General features: G+C 37.3%; 1 protein-coding gene across 4 annotated transcripts in view; it reads left to right on the top strand.

Moving 5' to 3' along the window:
* Positions 1-22,504, top strand: part of VCAN (versican) — a 134,177-nt gene that overhangs the window by 15,096 nt on the left and 96,577 nt on the right. For all 4 annotated transcript variants that reach the window (XM_072606215.1, XM_072606212.1, XM_072606217.1 and 1 more), the window contains exons 3-5: positions 5,985-6,362; positions 11,285-11,459; positions 13,819-13,946. In XM_072606215.1, the coding sequence (XP_072462316.1) occupies positions 5,985-6,362; positions 11,285-11,459; positions 13,819-13,946 (681 nt within the window). The remainder of the gene's footprint in view (positions 1-5,984; positions 6,363-11,284; positions 11,460-13,818; positions 13,947-22,504) is intronic.

Raw genomic sequence — 22,504 nt, 5'->3', positions numbered from 1 at the left:
GTGAAATGGGAAAGTCTGAGAGGTTAGCCTAGGTTGTTCTGGGCTCAGAGGTGAGCCTAGATAAACTTAATAGTCTATTAACCAATAGTCTGGGAGCTGTTTAACAAGTTGCAAGGTGCCAAATGAAAAGGAAGCTCAGAAAAAAAGAGAGAGTGAAAGTGAGAATATGAGGGAAGACATAGAAATTTGTGATATGGCCACAAGATTAGATGATGGAAGGGTATGATATAAAATCAAGAGAGGCAGGTATTATTATCCAGTAATGATATTTGGGATGGGATTTATACCTATGATTCCACTGGTATTAGGAATTTCTGAGTGAAGGAACTTCCTCTGACAATGGAGGTTGGCACTTTCTCTGCACTTTATAATATCAGAGGTTAAGTGAGTTACCTAGGATCACAGAACCAGTATGTTTCAGAGGCAAAACTTGGACCCAGGGCTTCCTGGCTTCAAGGATGACTCACTAGACACTATGGCATGCAGCCTTCATTTAAAAATAAAAGAAAGCAATGACCCCAAATCACATGAGCAAATCTCCCAGGGATTGTTTGACGATCAACATGGACCTACTCTTTGGGTTGTAATAGATAAATTGTAATAGGTATGTGTCAACTTTTCCTTTGAGTTAATTTCCAGAAAATTTTGTTTCTTCAAGTGAAAAAAATATGACACGTGAAAAGTATTTGTATAGCACTGGCAAGATTGGCAATATTAATCTGCGTAGTTAGGTCCAATAGTTCCATACTAAGTTTTAGTCTGTTTATCCCAAGGGACTCAAGGGATTAATGACAAAAATTAATGATCACATTGTCTACTGATCATCAACTTTATGTTTACTCATGGAGATCTGTTTGTCCATGTGAGGTCGTGAACTTACCTAGTGACTGATAAAAACAAGAGCTCATTCAGGCTGATGGAGTACATGGAGGAGTGTGCCATGGACCAAAGCCTATATGTTTGGACAGGGCAGTCAACTTTCAAATTGTCTCACATTTATATGTCCAAAATCAATTTTTGGGGGGAGTCCTTTGGTCACATTGTGCAGATGGAATCTCCATCATTCCATCTGCTTGATTTACTGACAGAATATAAGAAGTAATTGATCCTTCAGTATTTTAGAGCTTGGTTTACATCTTTTTCCTTTACTGCACTCATTTCCACCACAACCATCTGGTGAGAACAGTGAGTTTTTTGTTAGGATTCATTTTATTATTTTCATTGTCAAAGTTTCATAAAGCTCCTGCAGGTAGCTTTTTATTTTAACAGTCTATAAACATTGTATTCTAAAGAACTAAATTTCCTTCTTAAAATATTTAGATTTGGAGAACCTAGTTCTTTGGCCTCAGTACATTACACCAGATTTAATACACAAGAGGCTTGGCCACACAGATATTTGTTAATACTGCTGTTAAACTTGGACTCTGGAAGACTATACATTCACATCCAACAAAATCTTTTAATTGCTCTATGCTTATAAGCTTGTATTAAAATAAACATGTCTTGGCCAATACACTTTCATCCAATATTAGGTTCCAGCATATTTTCCACCATACCAGTGTCCATAGTGTCAGAAACATCCATTGGTCATTTGGGTCCTAACCCTTTTCTGGCCCACAAAGAAAGACCAGCTTTAAAAAAAAAAGCTGGACCTTTGCTTTCATCAGCATAGGGGGCTCCTGGTGAAGGACTCCCTCCACCAATGCAGACTGGTACCAGCTCTGCATCTTATAGCCTTGCTTGGGACCCTGAGAGCATAAATGACTTGTCCAGGGTCATATGAACAGTATCTATCAGAGGTTGGACTGGAACCCAGATTTTGCTGACTCTGAGGTCAGTTTTCTGTCAGTTAATCAACACTGTCTTCAGACAATGAATGAGCCTCATAGTTTATGGGTATATTACAGGTATGATAAAGTATTTATTAGAGGCTTACTGCTTGCATAGCACTATGCTAGGTTTTATAAATAATAAAAAAAGTTTAAGTAATACATGATCTCTGTCATCAGTGAACTTCCAGTCTGATAGATAGAAGCTAGTAAGGATACAGATTTCAAGGATGAAGGGTCTTCATCTCAACCCTCTTTTGGCGTAAGGGGTTAATTTTATTGAGGAGGTAGGGAGTGAACGTCATGTAATCTACATACTAATAAAGTTTACGATGAAACTGTATTTTATGAGAAGGAAATATTGAATTCTTTGAAAAACTTAATTCAAATTATTCTTCAGGTCAGCAGACAGACCAATATTCAAATATCAGCCAATAATTTTTAAATCACTTAAAAAGCTCCAAAACATCCTTGGGTTAAAAAATTGAAGAAACTTACCTACTTACCTAATAATCAACATCTCCTCTCAGGGAGGAAGAAACAGATTAAATCCATATGCAATAAACATCCAGTGTGAAATACTTGCAGTTACATATACTTTACAAGACTGAATTTACTAAAAAAAACCAAAAAACAAACACTTTGTGACCCTGGGCAAAGCATTTAAACTATCTAGGCTTATGTTTCCTCATCTGTAAATGAAAGGGTTTATACCAATAGGATTACTTTTCCAAACTGAATTTTCTGCAATTTTTATTTTCTCATTATTTAAAATGAACAGAACTCTGATCTTGTGTGTGTGTTTGTTAGAAAAGGTGGCATTTTATTGGGTATCCCAAATATCAGCAGAAAATATTTTAATAAAAATTATAAATATTTAGAAGTTCCTATTAGTGGATTTTCTTTCTACATCAAACTTTATAGTAGAAAGAATTCCAGGACTAACATTCATAATTGTAGTGAAAGAGAATTTTGGTTTTGAAATGAAAAAAATACTTGGTCTGTCATTTTACTTAATATTAAAGCACATAATATCTGACATTTACATAAGGCTTTATATACATTTTCTTATTTGTATACCACCATATCTCTGTGACATAGGTGCTACAGATACCTATAGCCATTTTTAAGATGAGGAAACCAAGTCTTAATGGAGTTAAGTGACTTGCCTATGGTCAAATAGTACAAAGGATCAGAAGGTGAATTTGAACCTAGGTTTTCCTACCAACTGTCCAGTACGCTATATACCCTTGTAAATGGCCATTCTATAGAACCAGATTCTTGTACATACAAAGGATTCAGACAGTGTCAACGATTGATGGATATGACCACGACCCAGACATCTCTCCCTCTGTCTCTCTGTCTGTCTGTCTGTCTGTCTCTCTCTCTCTCTTTGAGAAGAAGAATTTGTAGGAATTATAATGAATGGGAGAAGTCATGAGAAAGAAAAACCAAACAAAATAGAACAGAAGAGAAAATAGTGTGCTTTGCTCTGCATTCCAACTCCACAGTTCTTTCCCTGGGTGTGGATGGCATTTTGAATGTTTTAGGTCCTTACATTGCTGAGAAATCCATCAAAATTACTCATTGCACATTGTGGCTATTTATGTGAATGTTCCCCTGCTTCTCCTCACTTTACTCAGCATCAGTTCACATATATATTTCCAGGATTTTCTGAAGTCCACCTGTTCATCATGTCTTATAGCACAATAGTATTCTATTACATTCATACACCACAACTTGTTTATTCAGACATTTCTTAAAGATTTATTGGCCTATAAATGCTTTTTTTAAAAGGGAAACTATGTTTGTACCATGTTTGCATAATGAATTTAGGGACATCAGTTTGATTTCATTGGAAAAAAAAAAGGATTGACCTCACTCTCTGATTAAAAAAAGGCTGAAAATTTCTAATCTAATTTCTAATTGTTAATAATTAGTAACTATATTAATATATAATATTATATATAAATAATAACTGTATATAATAACTAATAATAAAATATCTAATTAAAATCTAATCTAATTTCCAACCTAAAGAGCATGCTTTCTAATCAGTAAGTTTTTTTTTAAACCAGTCAGTAAGAAAACACTGAAGCTTTAACTTTGGAGCACAAAATTCATTTGGAAAAGTATGTTTGATTTTGGGTAGAAAGTATGGTTGGCATGGTCACCACATAGAATCATGTCATTGAGGCATTGTTATAAAGCCACTTGCTCCAATGTCACATTCTCAAAATTGTTCTCATTTAAAAAAATGTTGAATGTCTTAGTCCCTTTTGAAATGAACTTATGGTGGACTATGTTTAAATTGAATAATCCTCAAATTAAAAAAAGTACTCTCCATAAATTGAATTGACCATTTTAAAATGAAAATGTTTCCAAAGGATTACACTTCAACAATCCTAAGCATTTCAGCCTGTATTTCTCAAGGCAACAGTATACAACATATATTTTAAAGTTTATGTTAGATAAGTGATTTTCCTCAAATTAATTTTATATTGGTGAGTCCCTAAATTCTGCTTATTTTGGGATGAATATGTTTCTTAGGGAGAAATTTTAATTTTGGGGGTAGGAAGCAATATTTTCAATTCAATTCAACAAATGTGTTAGGAAACCTAATATACTAAAGTGGCCACCCTAGGTGCTGGGGATGCAAAGAAAGCCCCTTACTTAAAGGACTTTATATTGTACAGGTTTTACATTCAACCAGTAGTTTTTTTTATACAAAATGAAGCATCATGAAGGTAGTATCTTTATCAAGTTGATAAGTGATAGAGCAATGAACTTATTGGGAGTGTGATACAGAGAGAGGTAAAGCCCTGATTCGGAGTCAGAAGACCTCAGTTCACATACTAATCCTGAAACTTTATACTCATGGGATTTCAGACAAGTGATTAAGTTCTGATTACCAGAGTGTCTGCTTTAGCATGTAGTAAGCTCTTGATCCATTCGTTTTCATGCATTCTGTGACCCACACTTCCCTCATCTGTAAAACAACAGGTTGGATTAGATGACCTCTAAGCCTTCCTATCACTAGAAAATGATGAAATTACCCAGAGACCAAATTTACTTTGAAGTATAGCATCTGATCTAGCCTCTGGCCACCAATTATATTAGAAAGTACTTTTGATAACGAATATTTACTAAGCTACTCTTAACATATTGGCTGAATTCATCCCTCAAATTACTACAATGGACAGCAGAGACAAGATTAGTTGTAAGGATGCTTTATTCCACAGACAAAAATGACCATTCTCAGATACTATGTCAAAACAGACTACAAGAACAATGAAATAACAGGGATTTGAAAATCTGCATATAACAGAACCCATTCGATATATTGCAAATTAAAGTTTTGGAGACTAAAAATCTTGAACAGAAATCCATTTTCTGCATGTTGATCTTAGAAAAGTCAGATAATCAGAAGCCAATTTCCCCTAAGGAGATAACTAAGTGGCAGCATCCTACTGCAAACTGAATACAGCTGGAGTTGCTGTGATGCCAAAAGCTGGAGCCAGAAAAGGATGTTCAAACATTGCGTTTCCCCTTGTTTTAGCTTACTGACACGGTTCATTTCACTTTATTTTCATTTTTCTCAGTGCCTTTTTTCATGTCAAAGTTGCTATGATCAAATATTTCAATTTCCTTTAATTTCTTGACATCTTTTCTTTCTCTGCTACTCTTGTCCTAAGCTTTTCATCTGACCCTTCCCATCTTGACCTTAGGCTTGCTGTAACTCTCTGCTATCCTTTAGCTGTAAGGTCATTTGTGGCTTCAAGAATGAATGCCTTATTTTTACTGCATTTGGTTTATTTTACTTTTTATTGCTCAGAAATTATTTTCACAGCAAGCATAAGTCCTTAATAAACCTTCAAAAATAAATCTTATTTCTATACCCAATAACATGAATGGTCAGTATTCTTCCAATGTATCATTGAGAACTACATTGTTCTGCATGCATATTACTTCCCTCGTCATTATTCACTATATTTAAAACTGTTAGTATGTAGCTTTACCCATAATGATGTGTTGGATTTTTCTTTTCTCTTATGTGAGTGGGGAAGTCTTTCATGCTTTTAACTACATTTGTGTAGAATTCAATTTGATTGTCGTTTCTAGCATCCATAATGTGGTTCTCTCTCTTTCCTTTAGTTAAAGTGGAGAAAAGTCCTCCTGTAAAGGGATCCCTTTCTGGGAAAGTCAGCCTCCCTTGCCACTTTTCAACCATGCCCACCTTACCACCCAGTTACAACACCAGAAGTGAATTTCTTCGCATCAAATGGTCGAAGATCGAAGAGGATAAAAGTGGAAAAGATTTGAAAGAGACTACTGTTCTTGTGGCCCAAAATGGGAATATCAAGATTGGTCAGGGCTACAAAGGGAGAGTATCAGTGCCTACCCATCCAGAGGACGTGGGAGATGCTTCATTGACCATGGTCAAACTGCTTGCAAGTGATGCAGGTCTTTACCGCTGTGATGTCATGTATGGAATTGAGGATACACAAGACACTGTGTCATTGGCAGTAGATGGTAAGGTTATCTTGCAACGTCTAGGCATTTTTGATGGAAATATATATGCTAACAGCACTGCAAATGAGTACTTTAAATTAATTACCTTGTTCTAGGGTCACTCCGATGATAACCAGAAAAGACGTAAACCTAACATTCTTCTCTAGTTATAAATTGCTACCTATTCTGGGTAACTGGACAAGTAATCTTTTATCCTTTCTTCTTCCTTCTTTTTTTCTTTCTGTCTTCTTCCCTCCCTCCCTAACTTTTTTCATTTCTTGATTCCTTCCTCCCCTCCTTCCTTTCTTCCTTTTTTTCTTTCTTTCTGCTCCTTAATTCTCTTCCAAAATTACTTTATACCTTTGGTTTGGAACTAAGCAATTTAAGCTATACCTCACCTAGACAAAATGATGTCAATACTGATTATACTAATAGTGTATTCATGTCTCTTATTGCTCATTAATAAAACAATATCTTACTTTATAATGATATAATGATGATAACTTCCATTTACTGAGGGTAGAAGCAGTGTGGTTCAGGATGCTGAACTAGGAGTCACCAGACCTCTGTCACTTACTGCCTGATGACTGTGGGCCAGACCCTTCAGTTCTCATCTACAAAATGAGGGAATTGAGCCAGATGAACTCTAGATTAACTGTACATGATTCCTTGAAGCTCTGGACCTGTGATCCTAATGTTATGTGGGGAAGCAGTTAAGGTATTAAGGATAGAGTGATATTCTTGCAATCAGAAAGATCTGAGTTTGAAGCCCACCTTTGACACCGGCTGGCTTTGTGATGCTGTACTGAATCAGCTAAACGCAACTTCATAAAACTCCTGAAGACTAAATTTTACCTGGGCTGTGATCTCTGGGGATGGGAAGTTTACTCTTCCACAGCAAAACAGTTATAGGTCCTTGACATACATTTATACATTACTGCAAAATGAAAATGATAATAGAATTGACCTACCAGGAGTGTTGTGAGGAACAAATGTTGTAAACTGGTTTACAAACTTTAAAGTGCAAACACATCGGATGTCTTATGTAGTGCTTCTATGGAGATCCCATTTGATTTTCCCTATAATCCTTACTAAATGCTGCAGTGTCTAGCACTGTGCCTCACACATAGCAGAGGCTCAATAAATATTGAACTTGAACTATATAAAAATAGCTGCAGACCAGAAGGAAGAAAATGTTTGAAAAGGTTAATTCATCAATTATTCCTTTTTTGTCTTTCAAAGGAAAATTTCTCCCTTACCCAGCTATGGTTTGTATGTGACTTAAATATTTAAATTAATAAACCAAATAGAAATAATTCTAGTTATTGGTTCTGTGCTGAATGACATAGCTTTTAGAAACAGAAGATTTTAACAAAGTTTACCCAGAATTGTAATATTGGGACAGGTTGTAGCAGATTAATTTTCTTCTATCAGTTTTCCTATGAAATATTTAACTTTCAGAAATATATAGGGGATATTTATTAAAATTCTTTCTTGTTTTGCCAGGAAGGAAATACTTTGCATTTCAGATGCAGAAAAATATCTTCCTGCACATTCTTTTGCCTACAGATTCAATTGCTTCCTTCCATAATTCTGTTTTTGTGCTTGCCAAAAGCTCACAGAAAACCGAGGTCTTTTCTAATCTATTTGCCAGTTAGTGTTTACTCCCAAATGGGTCCCAAGTTAGTTGTTTTGTGCTTTATTTTGTTTTGCACAAAGAACAATCTCAAAAGAAGTTTTTGATCCTTAAAAAGTAAACAATGGATTTGTCTCTTTCCCTTCTGAAACAATGAAAATCTTGTACTTCACCTCTTTAGCCCCATGGGGTCTCGTAATTATTCCAGCCATGGCAGAGCCCAAACATAAAGTATTCTCCACTCATCACATAGACCCCTTTTTGTCTACCTAATCATCAGTGGCACATGATTTCTAAATGGAAAGACGTCAGAGCTTAATTTTTAGGTCAGAGAGAGAAGAATACAGAATTGCCTAAATTCTTTCTGAGGTCTTAAAAGGATGGTAGAACATGTATTGAAACCTTAAAAATGAAAACTTCTCCAAAAGTAACAGTGGTGTGAACATTTTGGGGGCAGACTGCATGGAGATGTTTATTGATTTATGTGTCATTTTAGGCAAGGTCATGAGATCGCAAACGTCAGCAGGAAGGCAAGTTCATAATGACAAATGCATTCACAAATTGGAGATGGTCTAACTGGAAAGTTAATTGTGGTCATGCAGAACATCTCCTTTTCAACCATGCAAGGCTTTTCTATTGCAGCCGTTCACTGCAGCTTATCAATGGAAATACATCACATCAAGTCAGCTGCTCATTGGAGTCACACTGTCACATACCACAGGTTTAGAGTAGGATGTAAATGGTGATGTTATTAAAAGAGCCAAAAAGTGCTACAAATAACCAGGTCATCGTCTTCCAAACTACTTTCTAAGGGAGAAGGGAGGGGAAAATGGTTAGAATTAGGGGGAGTTCAGAGAGAACTACAAAAAAACCTGGGTCATTCTATGAAGTTTTGATTCCTTTGATGAATTTCCAAGATTAGAAAGTAAAAACGGAGTGCCTCAACGTCAACTGTCTCGTGAAAACAAAACAATGGATGCAGAAGGTACAAGTGCCCTGTACTAAATAATTGCCGCCTCTGTCTAACCCACATCTGGATGCCAGACGTCAGAAGCAGACCACTTCCTGGTCCTTAGGAATTCCTTGACATTGGTAGCTGGAGTACAGAGAAGCATGAAGTGACCCATCATCCAATAAATAAGTGGTACTCCCAGCAGGGGCAGCTAGATGGCTCAGTGGATAGAACACTGAGCTTGGAGCCAGGAAGACCTGAGTTCAAGTTTGGCATCAGATACTTTTTAGCTGTGTTATCCTGGGCAAGTCACTTGCCATCTGTTTGCCTTAATCCACTGGAGAAAGAAATGAAAAACCACTCTACTATCTTCGCCAAGAAAACCCCATACACAGTTTGGTCAACTGTGGCAGGGCAAAATGATAGCTGATGGAATCTCCTCTACTTTAAATTCTAGTTTATCTCCAGATCCTAATCCCTCAGATTGCTTAGTCTCAGGGAGCACTCATGTGGAAAGAAGGATAAGAAAGTATAAAAGAAATCCACATTTCTATGCCCAGTTGCCTACTTTAATTCTTTACTGGTTCTGGGTAGTGGTTCTTAGGATGGTCAGACGAAGATCACAGATCTCGAACTGAACTGGAGGGACATACACCTAATCCCAGTGCCCCTTCCACACCATTGATCTGTTAATGTGCAATGTTGAGCCATCTTATTTGGGAGACTGCTTTACAACCTTGGCTTTTTGTTTTTTATTCTTTTTAAGTGTTGTGTTGTACTTGAGAGTTAGTGTGGCATAATGGATGGAGAGCTGGTCACAAGGTTATGGTTTCAAATTTCTGTGTGTGTGTGTCTCTGTGTGTGTCTTTGAGACACACAGACATGGGCTGTGTGACCCTTGATAAGTTACTTAACCTCTCAGTGCCCCAGGCTAATCTCTGAGACTATAAATTGCAAGGAAAATGTCAATTTGCAATTATTGAGGGAGTTTTCTTCAGGTCTAATCCCTAATCCTGTCTCCTATGTCTTGTGCTTAACAGAAATTAAAATGATGAGGTATCATATCATAATTACTATCTAATTAGCTATCCACCCATCACCTCACTGAAAAATGGCTCTACAGGGTCTAAGTGACAAGTTGGGGAAAACCAAGTCAAGTCAAGTCAACAACTGGCATTTATTAAATCCTTATGATGTGCCAGTCTGTATGGGCAATAACAATGGTTTGCTTTAGTTAACAGCAATAAGGTATGGCCTGTGTTGTAATCATCCTGTGACACTGTATGTTGTGAAGTTAAAGTCTTATAGATGACAACTTGCTTTTCTGTACAGGTTAACTGATCATTTGTGGCAGACATATAGTATGTATCTCTGTCTTCCCATGGAGGATAAGGAATACATATTGTTCAGGAGACTGCTTGGTATGGGCATTTCATAGCCATTTGCCAAGTCAGCTCTTAGCAAAACTGCAAAGTAGGTAAAGATTTACTGTAGGCAAAAAACAATCCCTAGTCTCAAGGAGTTCCTCATCTAATGAGGGAGATGATACTTAAGTAACCGTGTACACACAAGTTATATATAGCCTAAACTGGATAGAGGAAAGGGAAGTCACTAAAATGAAAAGACTGGGAAAGGCTTTGGGTAGAAGGCAGGATTTTAACTGGGACTTGAAGGAAGTCAAGGAAGCCAGGAGACAGAAAGGAGCAAAGGGAACATTCCAGGTCTGAGGACTACTTAGAGAAGAGACCTAGAATTTGGAAATGTTGTTTGCAGAACAGCAAGGTGGCTGATGTCATTGGATCACAGTGTATGAGGATAGGGTGTAAGAAGACTGAAAAGGTTGGGAGTAGCAGGTTGTGAAGGGCTTTAAAAGCCAAACAGAGAGAGTGAGACAGACAGAGGTTAAATGACTTGCCCAGGGTCACACAGCCAGGAAGTATTAAGGCTAGATTTGAACTTAGGTCCTCCTGACACCAAGCCCATACTTTATCCATTGTACCACCTAGCTGCCTCATGTTTACACTTTGAAAGATGAAGCCTGGAGACAACAGATCCTAAACTAAAGGAAGAAATCTTTAATGGTGGACTTGGAGCATCAGCTCCATTTGGGAATGTTAAATTATACCATTAGTAGGTAATTTCTAATGTATGAGGCTGGCTCAGCCCATCTGTGACCTTGCTTTATTTTTTAATTAGGTTTATCTAAGTACAAGAAATTAAAGTGACTGGTCTGTCCCATGATGACCACTATCTAATTAGATACAAGCTTATTGCCTCAGTGAGAAATTTGACATGTTACGGTGAGAAAGCTGAGCGCAGCCTTGACCGCCCGACGCCGTTCTGCTCTCTTTGCAGGCGTTGTTTTTCATTATCGAGCAGCGACCAGCAGGTACACTCTGAATTTTGAGAAGGCTCAGCAAGCTTGTTTGGACAATGGTGCCGTGATAGCAAACCCAGACCAACTAAAGGCGGCATACGAAGATGGATTCGAGCAGTGTGATGCAGGCTGGTTGTCTGACCAAACTGTGAGGTGAGAAACCCAACGTAGAGAGTCCAGACTTCAGTTATCTAGACATCTGCTGGCTCTCTCCCTCTCCCTCTCTCTCTCTCTCTCTCTCTCTCTCTCTCTCTCTCTCTCTCTCTCTCTCTCTCATTGTTCTAGATGAAACTCATTTCCTTTTTCTACAGGGGTATTAAAATGACAGATTCAGAGAATAATGTTGACATAGTTTGTTTTAGTTTTAACAAAGCATTAAATCCAATCTTTCATGTTATTTTTTATGGAAAAGAGGGTGATATGGGCTAGAGGATAGACTTCGGGACAGTGCTAATAGTTATCAAGAGTCAACACTAAAAGAGATCTCTGCCTTAGGGATATGTGCTTAGCCTTGCTCTGATGTTTTATTTTGTTTTGTTTTAAATTATTGAGTTGTATAAAGGCTGAGATGATATGCTTATAAACATACTGATAGCATAAAACTGAGGATAGCTAACAGGTAGAAGACAGAGACAATTTTTTATTTTATTTTTTCAAAAAATGTAAATTTTTTATTTTGTTTGAAATTTTCTCCCTCTGAACCCCTCCTCCCCCTTTGAGAAGATGAGAAATACAGTGCCTGTTATACATTTCAAGTCATGCAAAACATTTACACATTAGCCATATTGCAAAAAGCAAGAAAAATAAAGTGAAAAACAATATGCTTCCACCTGTGCTCAGAGTTCGTCAATTCTCTCCCTGGAGGTGGCTAGCATTTGTCATCAAGTCCACCGGAATTGTCATGATTTATTATATTGATCAGAGTGGCTGAGTCTTTCACAGTTGATTATTTTTATCATGATTTTGTCCTCCTAGTCACTTTATATCAGCTCATATAAGACAGACAAGATTTTAAAAAGGTAGGCTAGGATAGTAGGCTGAATGGAGTAAGATGAGTGTAAAATCTTACACTTGGCTTCAAAAAAATCAACTTCATAATACAAGACTGAGGAGACTTAGCTGGACAGCAGTTTGCTGGAAAAAGATCAGGGAGATTTTTGGTGAGCTGCAAGCTCCATCAGTTAACAGTGTGACGTAGCAGCCAAGAAACTTAGTACACACTTAGCAAAGCATCACCTCCAGGAATTAGGGGGTGAGCATCCCACTGAACTTTGCCTGTTAGAAAACAATTAGAATTTTTTTTTCTTCAGTTCTGGATGCCATAGTTTAGGAAAGACCTAAAGAAGTTGGAGGGCAGTCAAGATAGGGAAAGGTTTCAAGTTCATGCCATATGATGATCTGTTGAAGTAACTGGGGATGTTCAGCTTAGGGAAGACTTGGGGGGAGGGCAGGACATGACAGTAAACTTGAAGTATTTCAATAGTGAAAATGAAGCATTATCTTAACTGTTTCTCTTTTGACCAGCAACCCTGAGCATCTTCCCCTCCCAGTCTGATATATGTGTGTGTGTGTATGTATATATACATGTATATATATATATACGTATATATATCTATATCTATATCTATATCTATATCTATATCTATATCTATATATATCTTTAATTAAAGGGGCCATGCCTTGACTCACTTCTTAAAGATGCCTATTCACTGAATGAACATTTCCTTATGCCAAGTGAGAACCTGAAAAGACCTTAATCTAAAAGGACCTGGTTCTCCCACTGCATCCTGGACCATCTCCAGTCATCATGATGGATGTTTGGCCACTGGACCCAGAGGGCTCTGGAAGGGAAAGTGAGGCTGGTGACTTTGCACAGCCCTCCCTCACTCAAATCCAAGTCAACTGCAAGTCATGTCATCATCTCTCTGATGCCATGGTCCTCTTTGAGAACAAACAACAAACACAATAAAACAACCATCACATGGAAGAGGGATTAGGCTTATTCTTTTTGGCCCCCAAAAAAGCAAAACTCAGAGTAAAGGGTAGAAAATGCAAAGAGGGAAATTTCAGTTTGATGTAAGAAAGATTTACTAATTATTCAAGCTTTCTCAAAGTGAAATAGTTGCTTTAGAAGGTAAGAGTTTTCCCCCTCTTTAAGAGTCTTTAAGCAAGGGCTTTATGGTCATTTTTCAGGCAGTTTATAAATTTTTTTTAAGGGATTAGAGTATGGCCATTGAGGTCTTTCCAGATCCCAGAATTCTATGACTGAAAGAATCTGTTTATTCATTTAAGAAGAAATTAAGAAGTTGATTTAGAGCTGGAGGAAAACTTCAAGCTCTCCTGGTCCAAATCCCTCATTTTTACATATAAGGAAACTAAAAGCTGGAGAGGCTAGTGAATTGCCCAACACCACAAGTAATAAATAGTAGACCTACAAGTCCTCTGGCTCCAAGTCTCTACCTCTGTGCACTCTACTATGCTACCTTGACTTACCATGAGTATCTTCTTTCAGATATCCCATCAGAGCACCCCGAGTTGGCTGTTATGGAGATATGATGGGAAAAGAAGGAGTGAGAACATATGGCTTTCGTGCTCCTCATGAAACTTATGATGTATACTGTTATGTGGATCATTTAGAAGGTAAGTATCTTCAAGTTTCTGTAGCTCTATAAAAGCTAACAATATTGATGAAAACTTGGCATGACAATGGAATCCCATGAGATCTGCTCTTTTGCTATGCAGAACCAGGAAGAGCATCCAGTTGAAAACAACCCTATGGTTATGTGGTTTAATTGGCTTAAATTAACATCGAAGCTGGTGGAAAGAAACCTAAAAATGGCCAGTCAGGCTTGGGATTTCTATACTTAGGGGCAGTTCTTTCTGCAAAGCTTTTCTTGGATAATTTCCAGTGTGTATTTAGAATGTTCTGAACAGAAGGCTATAATAGCCATAGAGAGGAAAGTTGGCATCCACCACACCCACAACCTCAGGTAAAATATTAGGTAATATCAAGTTACCCTTCAGACCCAATATTGAGATTTGCAGCAGAAGAATAAAGTCATAGAGTTTAGAAGAAACCTTATAGATCATCTAGTTTTATAGATGAGAGACCCTTTCATTTCACAGAGGAGAAAACTGAGGCTTGGAGAGGTCCAGTGACTTGCAGAAAGTCATTTAGCTCGTAAGTGGCAAAGTCAGCATTTGAACTCAGATGCTGTGATTCTCAGATCAGGGCTTGGTCAATTGCAAGTCAAACCAAGAAACTCCAGTCTAGCACAAGAGAACTTTTCCTTGATATCTCCATCATGCTTGGGTGCTATATTGAATAAATAGCGTACAATGTCTTTTATTATCATCATCATCGTGATTTCATCGGGTTAAGGAACTTTTGGTGAGGAGACTCCCTCCACCAATGCAGGTCAACATCTTCTCTGTGACTGCCAGTCCTAGAGGGCTGCTCAGGGTCACAGCCAGGATGTGTTGGAGGCAGGACTCTGAGCTAACTGACTCCAAGACCATCAGGCAATGCTGTCTCTTTAAGATGAGTTATTTCTAATGCAGAATTGCAATTTTACCACATTTTCCCATTTTTGATGTGTTACTTTAAAAATAAAGCACAGCTTAAATGATGTCTACATCTTCAAGCCCTGAAGCAGCGTGCTCAGTAAAAGTATTGATTGCATCAACAAATTTGTCAAGAGATCAAATTATAAATAGTTCTACTGTAGTAGAACTGTAGTCTTAGACTTGTCCAGGTTTACTTAAGATAGAGGAGGAGAATTCTGAGGTGACCATAGAAGCAGAAGGATCATCCTTGCAGCCTCATTCATTCACTCACTCACTCATTCATTCATTCATTCATTCATTCATTCATTCATTCATTTGGGGCAGCTAGGTAGTGCAGTGGATAACACCAGTGCCAGAGTCAGAAGGACCTGAGTTCAAATCTCACCTCACACACTTGACACTCACTAGCTCTATGATCTTGGGCAAGTCACTTAACCCCAATTGCCTCATCCTGGGTCATCTCCAGTCATTCTGATGAATATCTGGTCATTGGATTCAGATGGTTCTGGAGGAGAAGTGAGGTTGGTGATCTGCACAGTCTTCTTTCACTCAAAACAAAGTCAAGTGCAAGTCATGTCATCATTTCTCTGATGGCAAGGTCTTCTTTGGCAGCAAAGGATGAACACAACATTCCTTCATTCATCTATTCAATAGACATTTTTGAATATTTTCTATACACCAATATGTTAGCTGCTGAGAGAGATACAAAGGTTAGGTAAGACATAGTTCCTGCTTTATGTATTTTGCAGTCTTAAATTCCTGCAGGGCCAAAAAAGACCTTCAGTTTTTTGTATGAAATAGATTATTAATCTCTAGAATAATTCCTTGAGAGTTAGAGCAGTTTACTTTCCTCAGTTTCCTATTGCTCTCAGAACATCAAGAGAGTGAGCCCTTATAACAAAGAATAAAAACAAAGCAGCTGGATAAAGGTAGCCAACACACTGAGTCTGAAACCGAGTATGCAATGTTGCATACCTGCAATCCCTCACCTTTACAGAGGTGAGAATGGTTTATTTTAATTTCTCTTCAGTGTGCTATTATAGTCACACACCACAATTTGTTTAGCCATTTATCAGTCATTTTATTATTCTTGATGAGATTACTTAGAAAATATACTATTAGTGTTTGATTAGGTGCTATCATGCTTCCAGAAGGTAATGAGGAGAACTTTAGCATACAGAATGCAGGATCAATTTGAGATGGGATGTTTATACCAAATCAGCAGAGTATTGTCTGTTTCTAATATTTCCATTTCTGATTTAATATCTAAAATGTAGAGAAGCAAGAAGGATTCATTATCTGAAAGGCATTATGAACAGTACAGGATACTAAACACAGGCTGGAGTTTGAGCAGGACTTCATATTGCAGCTCCCACTAACCAACTACTTCAATAAGCCTGAGCTATTGCTTGTTTACAAGGAGAGGACTTGAGAAATAGCAGCGGAAAGGCAGAAGGTTCCCAGTTACATTTTTCTGATCATTCTTCCTTCCTTGGTTAGTTGGTTGGCCTTTGGAAACCTTGGCAAGTTACTAAGTAGTCTTTTCTTCCTTGGTTCGGAATGGAAGGTTTAAGAATCCTTCTACAGATGTCAAGTTAAGGTAAAGAGAGAAAGGGATGTAAGATAATTTATAATGTAAATTTTATATCATCACTGAAATAGAACTCTTACCTGGGGAGACAAGGCAAATTACTAAATTATAATCCATGTGAAAACTAAGACAATAAAATTACCCTCAGGATCAGAAGATTCCCATGAAAATGGACCGTCATCTTTTCCTAAGTTTATTATTATATTCAATTGTATCATACTCTTTGCTTTATCCTAATATTCTTTGGAGCCAAGAGTGTGTGGGAGAGTGTAATCTTTACAGAAAATGATATCTTTAGAATGTATATCACTGAATGATTTGGACAGTAGTTGGGAGCCAAAGTACCTTGACCTTGGATCAGAAGTCATATTTTGCCAGATGGTTTTAGAAAGCAAGAAAGCTAAGGATGAAGAGGATTGTAGTTCAAAGATGTAATTAATTTATAGTTTTAATTTTGTTATTTATTGAGAAAGATGCTTATTTAGTTAACGTTTCAACTTTCTTTTTTCATCCTTTCTTGTATTATAAAGTTATAGTTAAGTATTCTTCCTGGCACATGGTTTCCTCCATGAAGTCCAAACAATTGAACTAAATTAAATTCAGCCAGATAGGATAAAAAACATATGTGTGCTTGAGAACAAATCTTAGGAGAGTCATAGATATTAGAGGACAGTAATAATTATGAATCAAACACTTAGTAGCAGTTTAAAAAACAATAGGAAAGCAATTATAATTAGCTCCTCAGGCAATTATTTAAGAGCAGGCAGATAGAGTTGAGAAAAAAAATTCTGCTGTTATGGTAGATCATTAGCCATGATTCAACAATGAGGCACTATTGTTAAGAAATCAGCTGTGAAGAGGGATTTATAAATGGGACTCCAACATGGCAGAGTTGTAAAGTAATCCTTGGGGGTAGGATTGCTTCACCCTTGTCTTTGTTTCCTCATTACTTAGCACAGGGCACATAGTAGGTGCTTAATAAATGCTTGCAGATTGATTCTTAATTACTAGTGAAGTACTTAATAAAAGATCTACTTTGTATGACTATTGGGCTAATCTTTCAAACACCATTTTCATTATGTCCAATACTACATAAGAATATACAGTAACTCCCTATCACTAATCATATAAAGTACATTCCCTTTCTCTAGCTTTTAAGTCTCTACATAAGCTATCACTATTCTCTCTGCCTTTCTACCCTTACTTCTAGCTACTTCTTGACTTTCTAGTCAACTTCTCTCAGTCTTCTCACTTTTCCTCTCTACCCTCTCCCTCTGACCCTCCCCACACCACCCCAATGATGTCCTTCCTACCTGCCTGGTTGACTACTCTCATTCTCATTCGGTTCTCTTGGGTAAATTCCGACCCGCCTGCCCATACTTTTTCAGTTTCCTTTGCTGGATCCTCATCCATGCCACACCCACACCCCCAAGACTCTGTCTTTTGCTTACCATCAGTTCTCACCCTACTTTTTCTCTCTGGTTAACTTCACAAGTTCCCATGAGTGCAGCTGTCATCTCTATGCAGATGGCACTCAAATCTATATTTCTAGCTCTAGTTTTTCTCCTGAACCTTAGTCCTGCATCATGAATTGCCTGTTGGACATTTGGATGTCCTGGAACCATTTCTCAAATTCAGCATTTCCCAAACAGAACTTATTGCCCCCAAAACCTACCTCTCTTCTGACCTTCCTGATATTGTTAAGGGAAGCGCCCAAGTTTGCAACCTCAAGTGTCTTCTGCTCTCACTCATCCTGTATATCTAACCAGCTTCCCAATCTTATCATTTCTATCTCATTCATTTCTTAGCTATATGTGCTTCTTTCCACTCACATTGTCACCACCCTATCAAATAAGTATTTATTGAGATATTATTATATACTTTAATGAATGCTTTTGATGTGCCAGGAACAAGACCTTGTACATACAAATACAAAGAATCAAACTATCCTTACTTTCAGGGAGCGTAGCTTTATAATGAGGAGTACTAGCAGTTGGAGATTCAGATCTTCATCATCGCCCACCTGAACTTTTACAGTTGCCTCTCATTTACCCTGTTAACCTAACATCTCTCCCCACTCCAAAACTTCCTCTTTACAACTACAAGTGATTTTCCTAAAGGGCGTGTCTGACTATGTCAACTCCTAATAGCCTTCCTATTACTTTTAGAAACAAATACAAAATCCTCTCTCTTATATTTAATATTCTTCTTGACCAATCCCCAACTGCCTTTCCAGTTTCCTCACGTATTACTCCTTCCTTCCTTCCTTCCTTCCTTCCTTCCTTCCTTCCTTCCTTCCTTCCTTCCTTCCTTCCTTCCTTCCTTCCTTCCTTCCTTCTTCCCTTCCTTTCTTTTTCTTAATTTCATATGTTCTTTTTTCTAATTACATGGAAAGATAGTTTCCAACACCCACTTTTAGCTTTTCTTGATCTTTTCAGTGCAGGTGCTAGCTAGTACACTCCCTCCCCAAAGCCTGGTCGCAGTCATTTTGCCTATGGTCAATGTTTACTTAATTATAAATATATTTTCTCCTCCAAAAGATAATAAGCTCCTTGGAATCAGGGTCTGTTTCTCTATGGCTTTCACATTCCCACTCAGCCAAGTGCCAGGGGCATAATGGGCACTTAATAAATGCTTGTTGATAGATGAATTGTTTTTTTTTTCTTCCTTCCATAGCACTTCCTTTTTCATTAGCAACCTAGTGAAATACTAAGCATTGAAGTCAAATATAGTTTGCTTCTAGGCCTTTCTTTGACACACAGGATAGCTGTCTACCCATCAGACTTGTCTAATGTATTCCCGCAAGCCCCACTGTCATCCTTAAGACTAAAAATACATGAATTGTAACATTACTAGATGGGCAGCCTTTTTTGGTCAAGGAGAAAAAATTACTGAGCCTGGATTTGGGAGTTTTTTCTTTTTAGGTTTGGTTCATTTTGATTTTGACTAGTGAATGCACATTTCGTAGTTCATATACCCCACCCATGTCTTTAGCCTTTGGAGATTTAGTGTCTTGAATTATTTCTTTCAGTAGTAATGTAACTGTTTTGTCAGCCTAAATGAAAAACACTAGCTTTCATACATTAATATGTCAAAGAGCTTAGAAAGCAATAGCTCTCATCTTACTGTAATCAACATATAGCAATCCTATCATGAACCTTACAATGAGTTTAGCCTTTGATAGATATTGCCAAATGAACGGGGAAATTGATGGTAGCTTATTAAGTTTGGTACAAGTAGAATGGGGTCAGGGTCTTTCTCATCGGACCCCTTTCCCTGATTTATGGCAGGTCTTTTCCACCTTTTACTCTATCACCCTCCCTGGCCATAGTTCATTGTTTCCATAAATCCACCATGTCTAACAATTGGACTCATTTTAAATTTTTCTATCATTTGGAATGCTTAAGGTTGGGTCAAAAGCAAGATCAAAGCCTGAAATTATCCAGCCCCTTGTATAGACTGACTTTTGACTTAACTGGATTCTAGGCTACAGTGTGACTACTATGATAATGCTGATTTTATTCCATAATTAGCTTATTAATTATTATAATTATATTGTAATATATAATGGAATACATGATATATTATTAATTAACATGTAATATAAAAATGGCTTCATAAATCCTTTAGAAGAACTTCGCACATATCACTAATCCACCTCTGATTTAAATATTGATTTTAAACCTCAGAATTAGAATATTCTCTATTTCAATATAAGGGAAAAGGGTGAAATGCAGTCTTAGTTCAGTTTTAAGGTCTAATAGAATAACTTAAATAGATTTAATATCTCAGAACTGCACTAAGCCTTTTTTGTATCCTTAGCATTTGGCACAATGACTGGCACATAATAGGCTCTTAATAAACGTTCATTGACTGAATGGGGCAATATATGTGTGTACATACACACACATATATATATGATATGTGTATGTATGTATATATGTATACATGTATATGTATATATGTGTGTCTATACACACACGGGTATGTGTGTGTGTATGTGTGTGTGTGTAGATATAGCTATTGAGGTGGTTTTTGATAACCAAATGCTGTTATTTTTTTTTTTTCACTGAGGCAGCAGAAAGTCATGGCTCATGATGCCTTTGCTTGAGATCCTATGCCTTATAAGGATAAAGTGGTATTTCAAGTTTAGAACCAAAGTGGCTGTTGTATGTCAATACAGGACTCTGTGGAATCTTATAGGTCTGTTAAAGAGCTTGCTGGGGGAGGGTTCTGAGCATACCACCCAAGCAGTCCCTCTAAGAGACACAATTCATGGTAATCCCAATAGACACTTTTAGACAGCCCCTTTGGTTCTGTTAAGTTAATAATGCATAACTGCAGGAATTTATCATTGGCCTCTAAAGATTCATAAAGAACAGCCTCTATATACATTAGAGTCTAATGGAAAAGTAATATATAAAGGGCTGTATAAATTTCTACAGTGTTTATATCTAAACTTCTGATTTCCAAAATTTAATATCACAATTCCCATTATTTTTATGCCTTTTTTTTTACATTTATGTATATTCATAATTATCTATAATTTTTCTATCCGGATTGGACTTGTGATTTTACTGGTTTAGGAAACCCTTGAAGATGAAAATTCTACCAATTCAGATTAGCAATCATTTGATAGTTTATACCAGGGTTGAGGAACCCGAAGCCTCAAAGCTACATGTGGCCTTCTAGATCTTTGAGTGTGGCCAAGTTTTACAACTGAGTCCAAGTTTTACAGAACAAATCCTCCTGTTAATGGAATTTATTCTGTAAAGTTTGGATTCAGTCAAAGGACTGCACTTGACTTTAAGGGGGCCACACGTGACTTTAAGGTCGCAGTTCCCCACCCCTGTTAAACCAAAAACATCTTTTTGGCTGGATTTGTGATTTCATGGGTATAAGTATATTTATTTCAACATTGTGAGAAGAAATTCCCCCCCTTGCCCATCAATTGTTCCTCACCTTTAGGTCTTAGGTTGCTTCTTAAGGCACTGAAAGAAAAAGTGATTTGACCAAGGTTATAGAGCTTGTATGTGTCAGAAGTGGGACTGCAACCTGTGTCATGGGAACTGAGACCAGCCCTCCATCCGCTGCTCCACTATTCAACCCCTAAGAAAAAGAAATTTCAGAAACTTGTCTTAAAAGCATCAATTAGCAAACATTTCCTAAGTTTGTACTGTGTACAAGGTTCCATCCAGTGAAGATACTTCCTCATATCAAATATTCCAATATTACATTTTATCTGAAGAGTCATCTAGATCTGTGAGCCTTTCTTATTCAATGTTATCAGCAGTGAACATTTCAGGACTTCCTTTTCTATGTCAACTTGTTGTCATTTTTGTTATGCAAGGACTCAGAGTAGTTCTCAAGGTGTCAAGGGACCCTTTCAAGGGGTTCACAAGGTCCAAACTATTTTAATAACAATAATAATAAAAAGTTTCCATTTCTATGGTAAATTTTGATAGACATAACACACATATGCAAAAACTCATGGGGAGATCTTCAATAATGTTTAAGAGTGTAAAGAGGTCCTGAGACCAAAACGTGTGAGTGCTTCTAGCCTAGAAGAGCTATCTATTTGGCAGTACTAGAATGGGAGCAAATATTTGACTGTTTTCCTTGGATTTTCCATTGGGTTCACACCAATGTTCCACTTTCCTCTGTAATGGAAGGTATCATAGAACTGGAAAGAGTTCTTAGAGGAAAAAAATATGTATACAGAAGTGTAGGATTATCAGGATGCAAAAGGGAAGGGAAGATTTTGTGGCTGATCTGTGGATACATTGCATCACATAATAATAGGAGCAGATAGGTGGCACAGTGGATATAGTACCAGTTTTAGAGTTAGGAAAACATCTTCTTGAGTTCAAATCCAACCTCAGATACTTACTATCCATGTGACCTTAGGCAAGTCACTTAACCCTGTTGGTCTCAGTTCCTCATCTGTAAAATGAGCTGGAGAAGGAAATGGCAAACCACTCCAATATCTTTGCCAAGAAAACCCCAAATAAGGTCTTGAAGCATTGGGCATGACTGAAGA

The sequence above is a fragment of the Notamacropus eugenii genome, chromosome 4 (genome assembly GCF_028372415.1).
Source record: "Notamacropus eugenii isolate mMacEug1 chromosome 4, mMacEug1.pri_v2, whole genome shotgun sequence".
In the NCBI taxonomy this organism is placed as follows: Eukaryota; Metazoa; Chordata; class Mammalia; order Diprotodontia; family Macropodidae; genus Notamacropus; species Notamacropus eugenii.
Note: the sequence above shows the minus strand (reverse complement) of the source record. Positions and strands in the feature narration are given on the sequence as shown.